Source organism: Callorhinus ursinus, unplaced genomic scaffold (assembly GCF_003265705.2).
Source record: "Callorhinus ursinus isolate GAN/ISIS: 27379988/994484 unplaced genomic scaffold, GSC_fseal_2.0 scaffold122, whole genome shotgun sequence".
Lineage (NCBI taxonomy): Eukaryota > Metazoa > Chordata > Mammalia > Carnivora > Otariidae > Callorhinus > Callorhinus ursinus.
In genome coordinates this window covers 921,471-935,550 of record NW_027397184.1, presented here as the reverse complement: position 1 = coordinate 935,550, position 14,080 = coordinate 921,471, and the positions used below count along the sequence as shown (strand labels likewise).

Here is a 14,080-nt window from a genome sequence, read left to right as displayed (position 1 = left end):
CCAGCACGCGGAGACACAGGCTCTCGATCTCTCTCTCTCTCTCCCCCACCGGCCTGGATGGGGGAAGAACAGCAAAGAGGCTTGCTGGTTCATTTGTAAACAAGACTCTCCTGCCTGGGTTGTCTGAGCCTAGAGCCCCACTGAGTCTGGCTGAGAGGGGCACTCTTTTCCTTCCAAAAGGAGGCAGGAGAGGGGTTGGTGGCTCAGAGATCCTGGGGGTGCTTCCTCCTTCCAAGAACAGACGGCAGGCGTTGCATTGTTGTGCAAATACGGGCCGGGTTTTTCAAGGGGGGCTCTGCTGGGCCCAACGCGGGCCCCATGTAAGAGGGAGGTGTGGGCAGCCCCTCCAGAAATACCTTTTGTGCTTCAACCCCGAAGGGTTATTTTGAACCAAGCTGCTCTCTCTCGAGTCAAGAATGAGTCACGCAGCCTGCTGGCTAAGGAGTGTGTAATTAGTTGAAGATGGTGCAGCTTCCCCATGGGGGGGCGGTGGGGCATGGGTGGGATCTTTTCTTCTCTTTTTGTTCTTGGGGAGAATTGAAAGCCACGGGAAGGAGGGCGAGGGACCCAGTCGGCAAGATTCATGTTCTCCAAGTCAGGCGTTAGGTAGTAGGCTTCCGGGCCCTTCCTTGCACCGGGGAGCTGGGTGCTCTCTCCCGGGTTTCCATGGGTCCCTTGCTCTGAGATGACAAGGTCTTCGGTGGGTGGGGAGCCCCATTTAAACATTTCTTTTCACTCTTGAGGAGGGAGGGGGACCTTCCCCTTCCCACCCCGAGATCTATGAAAGGGAAGTGTTGGCTCTTGGTTGTGAAGCCACCAGGTGAGGGGCTCAGTGGCTTTGAGTGACCCGAAAACCAGCCACCAGCTCATGGTCTGCCCCCCTCCCCCCTGCTTTCTCCTCCTCAGCCCCCCCCCACCTCTCTCCCCCTCCCTGGGTGATGAGGCCACGTTCCTCATAAGGTAGACTCATTCCTTAAGGTCGTGGGTGGATTATTCCCTGATTCTCAGAGCGAGATGTGCCTTCAGGGCCACGTTCCCATGAGAGTGGACCACGGTGCTGGTCTACACGAGAAACCCCAGAAGTGGAGCGAGCTCCCAGGTGAATCCAAACCAATGTCCCGATCACAGAACTGACAGGCAAGCCCTTCAGAGTGTACGCCCTGGAACCTTCACTAAGCCTGACCACTGAGGTGGCAGAAGGTCCCCAGGAAGGGACCTGTGAATGTGTCCACACAGAAGCCTCGTGGAAGGGTGGCAGCTGTGGGCGGTGGTCAGCCAGCCCCTCGGGCATGGGGCACCGGGGCAGGGTCCGGTGTGAGAGGGATGCTGGGGCCCGAAGGGTGTGCCGTCAGCCGGGCCATCACGCCATGTCCCGTTCTGGGGGCGGCGGGGCTCCTTGGGCCGCCTTCAAGCTCCGGCGGCCACATCTCAGAGCAGAGGCTGGGGCGCCACTTCCCTCCTCCCCCGCTGAGTCCAAACCCAGCCTGCATTTTGGATATGGAGGCTGGGCCCCAGCACACCAACTGGTTCAAAGAAGCAAACAGTCCTAACAATAGCTGGCTTCAGCCACCCGGGCTCTGGCCAAGAATCATAGCTGGTTGCTGGCGCAGACCCAGCTTGCTTTCCCCTGCACAACAGCCATCACAGACCTGGGCAGAGGCGTCTGGAGGGGACCGGCCACTCCCCTGTCTGCAGCTGAGCTTTGCTGCTTTGATCCTTGGAGGCTGAATGGCTCGTGTCCCCATTCAAGCTGCGTCCTGGCTGAGGGAGGCCGCAAGAGAGGATTCCGGCACGTTCTCAGCAGAGAAGGTGCCTTCCGAGGTCCCTTGTGGGGGAGTAGAGAAAAGGAATCCACTTGCCCGTGCTAGAAGGCGACAGTGGGAAGCCGGTGCGTGTGTGGGGAGCCGTGGCCACGCGGGTGAGCCCCGAACTCGCCCCCAGCCCAAGGCTTGGGCCTGCCGTGCCGTGTGCTTGGACGGCCCCCGATCTAGGACAGAAAGGCGAATGTCACTCCATCCTAAAGCCTGCCTCCCTGCGGTGCTCCCTCCGGTCCTCCGTTCTAGATGGCGGGGGGTGGGCTGACCCTCACAGTGCGGACCCTGCCCGGGGCCAGGGCCGGCATGCTGTTCCCTGAGGGCACGGCCTCGGGGGGAGCTCATGCCCAGAGCCCCGCGGGGAGGGCTCATCCCCTTCTCTGCGTCTCCCTTTCAGGACCAGGCCTAAGGCACGCAAGCAAGGCGTGAGCCCGGCGGACATGTACCGGTGGAAGCTCTCGTCCCACGAGCCCTGCAGCTCCACCTGCACCACAGGTACCGGTCACCTGCAGGGTGGCACCTGCTCAGCCCGCCTCCACGGCGGGGTTGCAGCGGCGGGGCCCCCCCGCCCGCAGGGAGCTGGTCTGGTGATTCCCTGATGGGGCGACGGCGCGAGGGGCAGGAGTTGGTGTCCTTGTGTTCCCGGCAGTGTGGGGACCACAGTCAGGCCCGGCCTCCTGGGGGTAAGGCAGGCTGCCCCAAACACTCCCTCATCTTCGTATCATATTTTGTTAGGGCAGACATCCTTTTGGTTAAAAGTAAGACCGATCAAGTTGTGAGGATTTTGCTTTTGTTCGCAGCAACCTAGGAAGGGAAACTCGACCCACGAGGGAATGGGACAGATTCTAGGACCTTGTCAGGGGGAGCAGGTGGGAGGGGAAGAGAGACCCTCCCCCTTGGTGGCCCCTAGACAGACAGACACATGTGGTTAGTTAGTAAACGTTGAGCTGAGATTCAAACCTGTGTCTGTCTGCCCACATGGCCACTGCTGCATTCGGATGCTGGCCACAGCCCCCTGGGACCTGGATTCCCTCCCCTGGGGGCTGCTGTAAGCTCAGACATCAGACCCAGGGCCTGCGCCCATGGGACACATTTAGGGAGACCCCGAGTGCTGCCTCGCCCATGCTTGGGACTTCATGTTTGGGTTTGGTCAACACCCGGGGCTGCCGCTTAAAATGTGTGATGCCCTCCCCCCTGCCCCAGCAACCCCCAAATTGGCCCCTGCAATCTCTGGCCAGTGAGGAGGATGGGGTAGGCCACTGATGGATCCTGGGCAGCTGGTGCACCAGGTTGGGTCACGCACACCTCCTGCAGCCCCGGTTGGCATAGGTGATGCCCGAGGGAGGAGCTGGGGAGGTGGCCCCGCAGGGTTCTGAACACACTGCAGGTCCTTAGGGAGGACCTGTCGGTGAGGGAGTTTGGGCCCCTCGTGCTATTGCAAGAGCCTCCTGAGCCGGGTGTGGGGCGTGCTGAGTTTGCCCCCGGCTGTTGTGGGGGTCGTGAGACCAGCTTTGCGGGTGTGCACTGAGCACGGGAGCTGCACCGTCTGGCCGACCCCACCACATGCCCTCGGTAAGTTGCTGAGTCTCTTTGAGCCTCAGTTTTCTACCTGTAAAATGGGATGCGCACCTCTGCCAAGGTGGTTGTGAGGATGGAAGCAAAAGGAGGGGTAAGCTGTCATGGCGAAAGCTCAGCACGTGGGCACGGCCTCTACGCAGCCACTGCCCACCTGTCACCAGGCCGCTGGTCTTGGGAGGGAGCCACGGGAGCCACCTCACCAGGCTGGCCCAAGGGGGCTGGGCACGCGGGGAGGGCTGTTGGGGGGTCTGTTTTGCCAGAGGCTGTCTCGGGAGGGCACAGACCGGTTTGCACAGAGTTCCCCAGTCTCCCCGGGACGCTGCAGGTGCTGGAATTGTCCTGAAACATTATGTCTGGGAGCCTCTCCCCCCACCTCCCCAGACACAGTGCTGCCTGGGGAGGTGACAGCGCTGGAGAGATCATGGTGAGGGGCCTGATGGCTGGCCCTGGGTGGAAGACAGCCCCCCCGGGGGCAGGGGAGACACAGAGCCACTTCTCCTCGGCCACAGAGTAGCCAGGCAGGGGGACGGGCTGGCTTTGCCTCTTGTGGCCCAAGAGGCACAGCAGGATGAAAGAAGAAAGGAAGCGAGGAAGATCTGGGCTCTGCTCTAGGAAGCGCTCTCCTTTAGCTGAGGCTGTCCAGGAGTGAAATGTATGGCCCCAATAGAGGGTGAGTTCCCCATCACCACGGAGGCACCCAGCTCGGCCCAAATGGCACGTGGCAGAAATGGCAGAGTCGGGTTCCAGCTGAATGGCCCCCCTGCCACCACCTCCCGCACACGCTATGGAATTCGAAGCTCGTGACTGTGGCCGACTACTCTTGAAATCCCATTCTGTGGCGTGCCGAGGCCAGGCCGGATGGTGGTGGGGTGACATGCCTTCTGTGGCCCGTGGAGTCCGGGCAGTGTCACGGGCACACAGCAGGGGCCCCTTGGCACCTCCGGGGTGAAGGCTGGCGGTAGCGGGGCCGGCGGGCCCTGAGCCTGGTCCCCTGCCAGTGCAGGACACCAATCTGTGTTTTATGCGCTCAGGCTCCCTGCTCGCTTTTGCTTAAAGGGAAGGCCCCATGCGTAAGGAGGTTTGAAAGCACTGTGCTCAAGACTGATGTAATGAAGAAAATTGGTACCTCGATTCTCCCAGCATCTTGGGGGGGTCCCCAACTTGGGGACGGCCAAGCTGAGGCCTGGAGAGTCTGACAGTGTTCGCGAGATGAGGGAGACCCTGAGCTGGGTCTTGAACCCCAGTCGATGAGGGAGACCCTGAGCTGGGTCTTGAACCCCAGTCGATGAGGGAGACCCTGAGCTGGGTCTTGAACCCCAGTCGATGAGGAAGACCCTGAGCTGGGTCTTGAACCCCAGTCGCTTTTGCTCAAGACCTGCCGTGTTTCCAGTCAAATGGGGAGGTCTGAATGGATAATCAGGCACTTGGCGAGGGTCTGCAAGTCCCCAGCCCTGGACCTCCCTGGGCCCCAGAGCTGGTGTCTCTGAGGCCTGGAACATTCCAAGTAGACCTGGCCAGGAAGGCGGCCTCCCCCTCAGAGAGGGCGAAAGACGACACAGCCCAGTGCTGCAGCCTGGCTCGTCCTTTACGGAAAAAAGAAAAAATCCCCTTGTAGGCTGCTTCCCAGGCTGTTCCGTTCCATCCAGGGCTGGGGCTTGGAGAGGCAGCAGCTCTCAGACACGCGCCGCTGGGAAGGGAGGGCTGGGGCTCTCCATCAATGGGAAGTTGATTTCCGACTGGCAGCTCCATTGAGGAGGACCCCTTTATCTCCATGATTCAGGGGCTGGGTCCCCCCATCTCTCTCTCCCTCCCTCACACACACACACACACATCAGCAACAACAAACCTTAACCCCACCTGGCCTTTACTGATGCTAACAAATCTCCCTGAGTCATCCTGCTTCCTCTGTAGGGACCCAACCACCGTTCAGTGAATTTGGCCCTTGTGCCAACTCAGTGCCAGGTGCAGGGGGGCAGGGGCAAGAAGACCAGAGGAGGAGAAGACGGAGGGGGGGGGTCAAAGAACTAACAGTATTGGGTGACGGCAGGCCCTTTACACATTGTCCCCCTGATGGGATTTACGGAGTACTGAGGAGCCAAGGAAGGTAAACACACATAGTAGTGATTAAAGGAAGTTCAAGAGAGTTGGATGAGGATTAAGGTGTGCCATAGGAGGGCAGGGAGAGTCTGAAGGTCAAATATAACACCTGGGGGGAGATAGAAAGGGCTGGGATGGTGAGAGTTTCCAAACATATCCATCCACCCACCAACCTATCCATCCTTCCATTTACTCACCAAACTATCCATCCAATCATATCCATCTATTCATATCCATCCATAACTATCCATCCATCTACCCATCCATCTAACCAACCACCATCCATCCATCCATCCATCCATCCATCCATCCATCCACCCACCCATCCATCCATCCACCCATCCATCTAACCAACCACCATCCATCCATCCATCCATCTACCCATCCATCCACCCATCCAACCATCCATCTATCCACCCATATCCATCCATCCATCCACCCATCCATCCATCCATCTACCCATCCATCTAACCAACCACCATCCATCCATCCATCCATGTACACACAACCTGTCTATTCATCCATCATCCATCCATCCATCCATCCACCCACCTATCCATCTACCTACCCACCCTCCCATTTACTCACCTATAGATGGGGTAGTTGCTGAAAGAATGAAAATTAGTGACGCCTGGCTGTATGTGCCTCTGTACCCCTATAAGGGCCAAATGAGCCCAGGGTCTGTGGCATATGAAGTGGATGCCCAGTCTGAGCTGGATGGGATAAGGGTGGAGGTGGGGGTGCAGAGAGGGATCAGACCCTGAGACACGGGCAGGGAGAGAGTTCATATCCACAAAGCTGTCCTCACTGGGCTCTGCCACTGTTCTGTAAGCTGGTCACTGTCATTATCCTCAATTTAAACCAGGGAAACTCTGAGAGGTCAGGTGACTTGTCTGTGGTCACATGGCCCATCCCCTGGTCTCCAAGGGATTCGCTTGTGGCTCATGGGCCCTTCCCTTGTCCCGAACCAGGGGTCATGTCGACCTATGCCATGTGCGTCCGCTATGATGGCATCGAGGTGGACGACAGCTACTGTGACGCCCTGACCCGTCCCGAGCCCGTCCAGGAGTTCTGCGCCGGGAGGGAGTGCCAGCCCAGGTACCTGCCACCCAGCGCCCGGGCCGGGGGGCGTGGGGGCACCTGGGGGTCTGCTTTGCCTCTGCCCAGAGGAGCAGCAGGCTTTAGCTAGCATCCTGCTCCCACGACAGGCTTTGTGGGCAGGGGACTGCGGGATGAGCGTATGAAGCTGGCCTGCCAGTCCTCTGCCATGTCCCACACTGCCTCACAAATGGTCAGAGACCGAGCCCTAAGTGTGTCCTCTTCCCAGGCATGACCAGACAGGGTCCCCAGAGGAGCCCGAGGCTACGCACCTGTTCTCTTCTGGCTTGCTCCATCCGGGCCCTCTGCTCCCTGCAGATATGCTCCCTTTTGAGAAGTTGGTTATGTGGCCCCGGAGGCCTGCCCTTCCCTCTTGGAGCCCCCGTGGGGGGGCAGCACAGGACTCTGGGACACTGAAGCATGACCTCGAGTAGGAGAAGGAGGGAGGGCATTTTGGGAAGGAAGGAGCAGTGTGAGCAAGGGAGCAAGGCCAGGACATGGGTCCTGAGAGGCTGGAAAGCCAGGTGGTGTGTGCGGAAGGGAGAACAGGTGGAGGCCACATGGGTTCCTTGGCAGGCTGGCCAAGCTCATGCTCCGGGCACCAGTTCCCGGCACCGGCGGCACCCCCCCCAACCTTGGGTGTCTCCCGGGGGGCTCAGGGTCATCTGGGCAACAGCCTCCACCCTGGGCCCTCACCAGCTTCCTCGCTGGCTTCGCCCAGTGTGATTTTGGACACGGTCGGGGGGATTGCGTGGGGTACACGCCGCAGGAAGGAAGGTGGGGTCTCTGAAGGCCGGCCCCTCCCGAGGCAGGTGGGAGACCAGCAGCTGGAGCGAGTGCTCACGCACCTGTGGCGAGGGCTACCAGTTCCGCATCGTGCGCTGCTGGAAGATGCTGTCCCCCGGCTTCGACAGCTCCGTGTACAGTGACCTGTGCGAGGCGGCCGAGGCCGTGCGGCCCGAGGAACGCAAGACATGCCGCAACCCAGCGTGCGGGCCCCAGTGGGAGATGTCCGAGTGGTCCGAGGTGAGCGTGTGCGCAGCCGAGTCTGGCCCGCGGGCTCAGGGTCCGCGTGGCTCGGGGCAGCCCTGACCCCCGCCCCACCTGCTTCCTCGCAGTGCACGGCCAAGTGTGGGGAGCGCAGCGTGGTGACCAGGGACATCCGCTGCTCGGAGGACGAGAAGCTGTGTGACCCCAACACCAGACCCGTGGGGGAGAAGGACTGCACGGGCCCCCCCTGTGACCGCCAGTGGACTGTCTCCGACTGGGGCCCGGTGAGGGCAGGGCCTGGATGGGGCGGTGTGCCTGGGGGTGGGGGCCGCTCTTCCCCTCGCGGCGCCTCGGTCACCCTGTCCGTCTCGGGTGAGGCTGTGGGGTTAGAACACCTAGCCAGCCGTTCTCCCTGCTATGATGAGGAATCTAAGCCTTTATCCGAAAGCACGATCCCTTCTCTAGCCCTCCCCATCTGTCTGTCTGTGTGTCTGTCTCTGTGTCCCTCGTCTGTAAGTCAGACACTCAGCCGCTCACCAGGGTCCCCTCCGCGTGCTGGGGACACGGGCGACCTTTTTAGGTATTTTAGGTGTGCTTTTCTGTGTCTGTTTTTCACCGAGTATGGAATATTTCTGTAATTAGAATAGAAAATGTTATTTAAAAAGTGGTTGCCGTGGCAACGGCTCCCTCCCCCACGCTGCCCAGGGAGCCGGTCCTCTCTGGGAAACAGCAGTGGGGGGGGAGGCGGGGGCGGGGGACGTGGAGAGGGCCCTGCCTCTAACCCCGGCCTCCCTGCTGCAGTGCAGTGGAAGCTGCGGCCAGGGCCGTATGATCCGGCACGTGTACTGCAAGACCAGTGACGGCCGGGTGGTGCCCGAGTCGCAGTGCCAGATGGAGACCAAGCCTCTGGCCATCCATCCCTGTGGGGACAAGAACTGTCCCGCCCACTGGCTGGCCCAGGACTGGGAGCGGGTGAGTGCCCTGAGCCAGCAGCCTGGGAGAGCAAGCGGCCGAGAGCCAAGTGGCCAGAGGGACAGACGGGTCACACGGGGAATTAATTGCACATTACGATGGCACGATTCACTACAAATTAGTTTGAAATAGAAAAAAGGCCCCAAGGGAAGAACACCCCTTAAAACTTGCCAAATCTAGGGAGGCAAATGCTGGATGAGGCACGCTGAATGGGTCATGTTTCCCCTGCCCCTCCCAGTCCCCACTTTCCGGATTTATGGGAAACCAGGGCGGGGGTGGGGGCGGGCACTCAGCTATTTGCTCCCACAGCCACCTCGCCTGCCCACTGACCAGCCAGTCACTGACTTGCCCCTCTGGACGAGTCATTCTCGCCAAGTTGCTGCGGGTGGGCCTCTATTAGCCGAGTCCTCTTGGGACAAATTGTCATTAACCATTCTGTTTCAAAACAGATGGTTTTCTGGGCAATTGCTTTTGATCAAATGTGTCTGGGGCCAAATGGTTATCAACCAAGAGTTCTCAGCCGATTTCCCAGGGATGCAAACGTTTTCACCCGGTTGTTAGTGACCAAGCCCTGTCACTGCAGTCCCACGTGCTATGTTCTGGTCGTCCTGGCCTCTGGCCTCTGACCCAGCCCCATCTGTCCCCTGGCCTCAGTGTAACACCACCTGTGGCCGGGGTGTGAAGAAGAGGCTGGTCTTGTGCATGGAGCTGGCCAACGGGAAGCCACAGACCCGCAGCGGCCCCGAGTGCGGGCTGGCCAAGAAGCCCCCCGAGGAGAGCACCTGCTTCGAGAGACCTTGCTTCAAGTGGTACACCAGCCCGTGGTCAGAGGTGAGCACCCCGCCAGCCCCTCTGCACTCTCGGGCCAGCCCTGAGTTCTGGTCCTGCCATGGTACCTCGCCCCTGCCCCAAGTGCCCCTCACTCACCCCCTCCATGGTCTCCTAGTGTGTCCTTAGCAACAATGCCCCCTCTTGGGCCCTGAGGCCCCTCTCCACCTAATGATGTCATCCGCTTTCAAGAGGTGGCAGAAGGGGAGGCCCGGAGCGGTCTTTGAGCATCACCGAGTGGGGGGGGGGTGATAGAGAACAGGAGCCCCAGGGCCAGTGCCGCTGTGGCCAGGCTGTGCCACCGGGAGTTTCCAGAGCCTCTGGCCTCAGTGTCCTCATGGGCCAGCTCTGGACACTATGGAGATGACGCAGGGGTGTCATGGGATGGGGAACCCTGGACACTCGGCTGTGATGTTCTGCAGTATGCCTCAGACGCCATACCCAAGGCTTCCACGGTCTTGGTTGTTAGGATGGTGGAGGCCAAATCCCTAAACCTTAGAGTTCAAGGTGAAGATTTTTAGAGTCTATAAGACAGGGTGAGTCTGGGGATTCCATGAGTGCTTCCCCCTCCCAGAGGGTGAGGGGCCAGGACCTGTGTGCCCCGCTCCCCCCAGGCTCAGGGTTCTCAGTGGAAAGATTTGCGGTGACGCAAATCTTGCCCTAGATGGGACCTCTGCTTCCTACAGCACGCATGCTCATTCAAGAGCAAAAACACGCACATTTATTCCTACTGTGTTGCCCACAAAAGGACCCACCTGGGGAGAAGGAAAGGGGCTGAGGGTGGGGTGGAGGCTTCCAGAGGAGGCGTGGGCAGAGCCAGGCTCTGAAGGGTGAACAGGCGTCCAAGGGCCAGGAGGGTCTAGTGGCTACAGAGAGCAGAGCGAGGCATGTCAGGGGGCCGCGTCTCCTCCCGAGTGGCAGTGCCTGGCTGGGAGGGGAGTGTGGGGAGGGCATCAGGTGGGGCTGGGAGGCTGCTGAAGTTTGCCTGGGGCTCCAGGCCCCCAGGAACCAGCTTCAGAAAATGGGTGCGGCTGTGGGGGGGTGCCACAGTGCAGGTCCCGATGCAGGTGCTGTGCTGGGGTTTGGGTGCCAAGCCCTGGAAGGGAGGAAAGCCACAGAGAGGGAGCAGACCCCCCCAACGTCCTGAGAGCGCTGGGGGAGGGGCATCCCTGTATTGCCCTGTTGACGATGGGTGGTGAGGGGTGACCGCCACAGATGGACCACGGTGGGCGTGTGGGCCTCTGGCATCTTGACCCCGTGGCTGCCCCTCCCTGGGATGCGGGCTCAGTAAGAGCTCACTCTCCCAGCTGTCCTCTCTACTCCCCGGGGGCAGAGGGTTCCCTCCGGGGCCACAGCCAGAGGTTCCTCGGGGTACCCACCCAGGGTGGGCGGTCCTCTGTGCTCGGTGCCAAGCTGACCCCCTCTTGCCCCCTGCCTGGGCCAACCGCCCCAGCTGGGAGTGGGTGGGTGTCCTCCCTGCTAAGTCTTGATCAGTTAAATGGGAGGCTGGGTCCAGGGCTGGGGCCTCCCACCCTTCGCTCCCTCAGGGAATCGAGGGCTCAGGTCCCAGATGTGCCTGGGTGATGTAGGGTCACCCATATCGGGGGGAGCAAGAGGGGGCCACTGCCTGTCAGATCTTGGCAGGAGGATGACGGGGCAACTGGGGTCAGCAGATGTCCCTGGTGTTCTGGGTAGCTCAGCGGGGTTTTCCAAGGGGAACATCTGGACGGAGGAGCCTCGGGTGGGAGTGGCCACTTTGGAAGATGGGTTTAATTGGCCCACGACAAACAGTGTTTTACTGGAGTGGGAAGCCAGCACTCTCCCTCGGCCATGGCCCCGTGTGTCTGGAGTGTTCTGTCTCACGGGCCCCGGGAAAGCTGAAACCAAAGGACCCACCCCCAGGGACAGTGGGGAGAGGAGGGGCCCACTGCTTCAAGGTGCAAATGGTGAAGCTGAGTGGCCCTGGGTGGCGATGAGCGTCAGGCTTCTTGTCCACCCCCCACCCCCACTGAGACTCAGCAGCCTGGGGGGAGGGGTGGGAGTCCCTCTTGGCTGGAAGCCCTGTCCTGCCAGGTGTTGGGGGGGGACTTCGGTCATTCTCTCTCTCTCATCAGTGCACCAAGACCTGTGGGGTGGGCGTGCGGATGCGAGATGTGAAATGCTACCAGGGGACGGACATCGTCCGGGGCTGCGACCCGCTGGTGAAGCCCGTCGGCAGGCAGGCCTGCGACCTGCAGCCCTGCCCCACAGAGCCCCCAGGTGAGATGGGGGAGGCCGACAAACGTGGGCAGAGCCAGGGCCTGAGGGGTGAGCAGGTGTCAGCCAAGGGACCGGGAGGATCTAGTGGCTAGGGACACCAAGTCCTGTGGGGGGGGCCAAGGCTCCACCCCTCCTCCCCCCACCCGCCCCCGAATGGCTGAGCCTGGCTAGGGGGTGAGGGTGGGCAGGGTGGCAGGTGAGACCTAACTGGGGCTCAGGGCCCCCAGGAGCCATGCCAAGATGGGCATCTGGCTTCAGAAGATGGGGCCAGCTATGGGCAGACACCAGCAATCCAGGATGACTCAGCCTGAATGGGGTACACAGCTCAGGTGCCGGGCACAGGAGGCTGAGCGGTAAGGGCTGATGGAGGGCTTGAGCGCCTGGAGGAAGGGCAGGGTGCTAGGCCCTGTGGGGGCACCAGGGCGGATGATGAGTTGTTTCCCACCTGTTCTGTAGAGGGGACGCCTGTGGGCCTCCTGGCAAGTGAGGTCAAGGACCCCCCGCAACCCTGGGTCTGGGCGTCGCCCTTCCTGCGCACAGATCAAACCACTGGGGGGATATCGGCAGGAAAGGGGCGCCAGAAGAATAGCGCTCGAGGGCCCCAAGCGGGGTGGGAGGCCCGTTGCCACTGCACCTAGAAATGCGCAGGTAGGGGCCACCTGCCCCCAGGTGCTCTGCTGCCTGGGACCGCCCCCGAGCGGACCAAGCTCCTGCAGTTGGGGAGAGGAGGCAGTGGGGTGGGGGTCCTGTCTTGTTGAGTTTTCACGCCTTGGCCACCTCTGATGCCCGCCCCCCCCCACCGTGTCCCTTCCCCAGATGACAGCTGCCAGGACCAGCCAGGCACCAACTGCGCCCTGGCCATCAAGGTGAACCTCTGCGGCCACTGGTACTACAGCAAGGCGTGCTGCCGCTCCTGCAGACCCCCTCACTCCTAGGCCCTGACGCCGCCCCTCGGAGACCCGAGCACCCCGCTCCTGGGGCCACCCCGCAGCTCCTGGGGCCCCTCCACGGACACCCTTCCCGAGGGCGCCCGGGCTGTGAAGACGAGACACTGAGCCTCTGCTCTCCCCCGGGGAGGGAGAGCCCCCCGACAGAGCCGTCCCTGCCTGGGAAGGTGTTCTTGGAGCTACAAGGACGGTGTGTTTGGGGTTCCCATGCCCCAGCACCCAGCCCGGCCCCCAACCCCACCCAAGGGGCCTGGGAACGTACCCTCTCCCTCCGGGGCTGTGGGGTCGAGGAGGGCCGGGGCAGCCAGGAGATCCAGGTGCCACCTCGGACCCGGATCCTGTTGAGGCGTGCTCCTTCCAGAGGAATCTCGCAACGAGTGTCCACTTGCCTCGTTACACGAAGCTCTCACGCACGGAGGGACCCGCTGCACTTTAGGCCCCGGGAGAGGCACTGTTTCTCACGGCACGCTAGGATACGGTCGTCAGTCAGTACTCCTGTATGTTAATAAAGTGGTCGTATTTATGGTGGTGTCGTGGGTTCCCAGTGGCTCCGGCAGGAGGGGTGGGGTGGCTGTCGGGCTCTGAGAGCCAGGCCATCCAGCTCGCGAGTTCAGGAAGATTTGCTGGGGCCTCGGCCGAGATGCAGAGTCTCCCTGAGGAGGTGACAGTCGGGGGCAAGCAGACAGAGGCGGGGCACCTGCACGGGTGAGGGGGACGGGGGTATCAGGACTCCGACGTTGTACTCAGAACTGAGCCAATCTCACGCCCACTCGCTGGTGTGGAAGCTGGGGATGGCGCGAGGGGTGGAGCTGGAGGGATTGCCTGCCCCGAACCTCCGCACCTCTGGAGAAAAACCCCTGCCTTGGGGTGTGTAGGGAAGGAGGAGGAAATCGGGAGGGCAGGGCAGGCCCCACACTGGGTGCTCGGGAACACCCTCCATCATTACTCTTTCTGGGCCTCGCAGAAGGACTACTTGATCTGGACTTGGGGGGGAAGGGTCACAGGAGGGCTTCCGGGGGGAGGTGATATTTCAGACGGTCCAGCAGCAGGAGTCCTTCTCCTGGATGAAGGGCTGGGGAAGGGCGTGCAGAAGAGGAAGCAGTGAGCACAAAGTCTCCAGGGGAAGGGTGGGGGTGTGTGGAAGATGCTGAAAGCAACTTGCTCTGGCTTCGGTGGAGGGAAGGAGGACCTGGGTGTCCACCCACCTCCAGAAGTGAGACTGCCACAGGGCCCAGGAGGCCACAGGGATTGTCTCCTTTGGTGACAGGTGGCAGGAGGGCAGGTGGCTTCCCTGGGATGTGCGGCCAGCCGCTCCCCAAACCGGGGCCACAGCCAGGTCCACCGCACGGGGCTGCGATGGGGATGGATGTCGAAGGTCACTGAGGCCGTGGGGCTTGCACGAGGTCCCCAGCTCGGTTCCAGGAGAGGTGGGCCACCGCAATCCGGGGAGCTGGGTCTCCCTGATGCACCCCTCTGCTGTGCCTTGTTGTCACCCCC

At 61.4% G+C, this 14,080-nt stretch overlaps 1 protein-coding gene across 1 annotated transcript in view; it reads left to right on the top strand.

The window, feature by feature from the left end:
• ADAMTSL2 (ADAMTS like 2) overlaps positions 1-13,106 on the top strand; it is a 46,527-nt gene extending 33,421 nt beyond the window's left edge. Inside the window, exons 14-21 of the mRNA XM_025859531.2 lie at positions 2,212-2,309; positions 6,461-6,587; positions 7,400-7,613; positions 7,706-7,861; positions 8,379-8,549; positions 9,204-9,380; positions 11,492-11,636; positions 12,453-13,106. Of these exons, the coding sequence (XP_025715316.1) occupies positions 2,212-2,309; positions 6,461-6,587; positions 7,400-7,613; positions 7,706-7,861; positions 8,379-8,549; positions 9,204-9,380; positions 11,492-11,636; positions 12,453-12,571 (1,207 nt within the window). The 3' untranslated portion in view covers positions 12,572-13,106. The remainder of the gene's footprint in view (positions 1-2,211; positions 2,310-6,460; positions 6,588-7,399; positions 7,614-7,705; positions 7,862-8,378; positions 8,550-9,203; positions 9,381-11,491; positions 11,637-12,452) is intronic.
• The last annotated feature ends 974 nt before the right edge of the window (positions 13,107-14,080 follow it).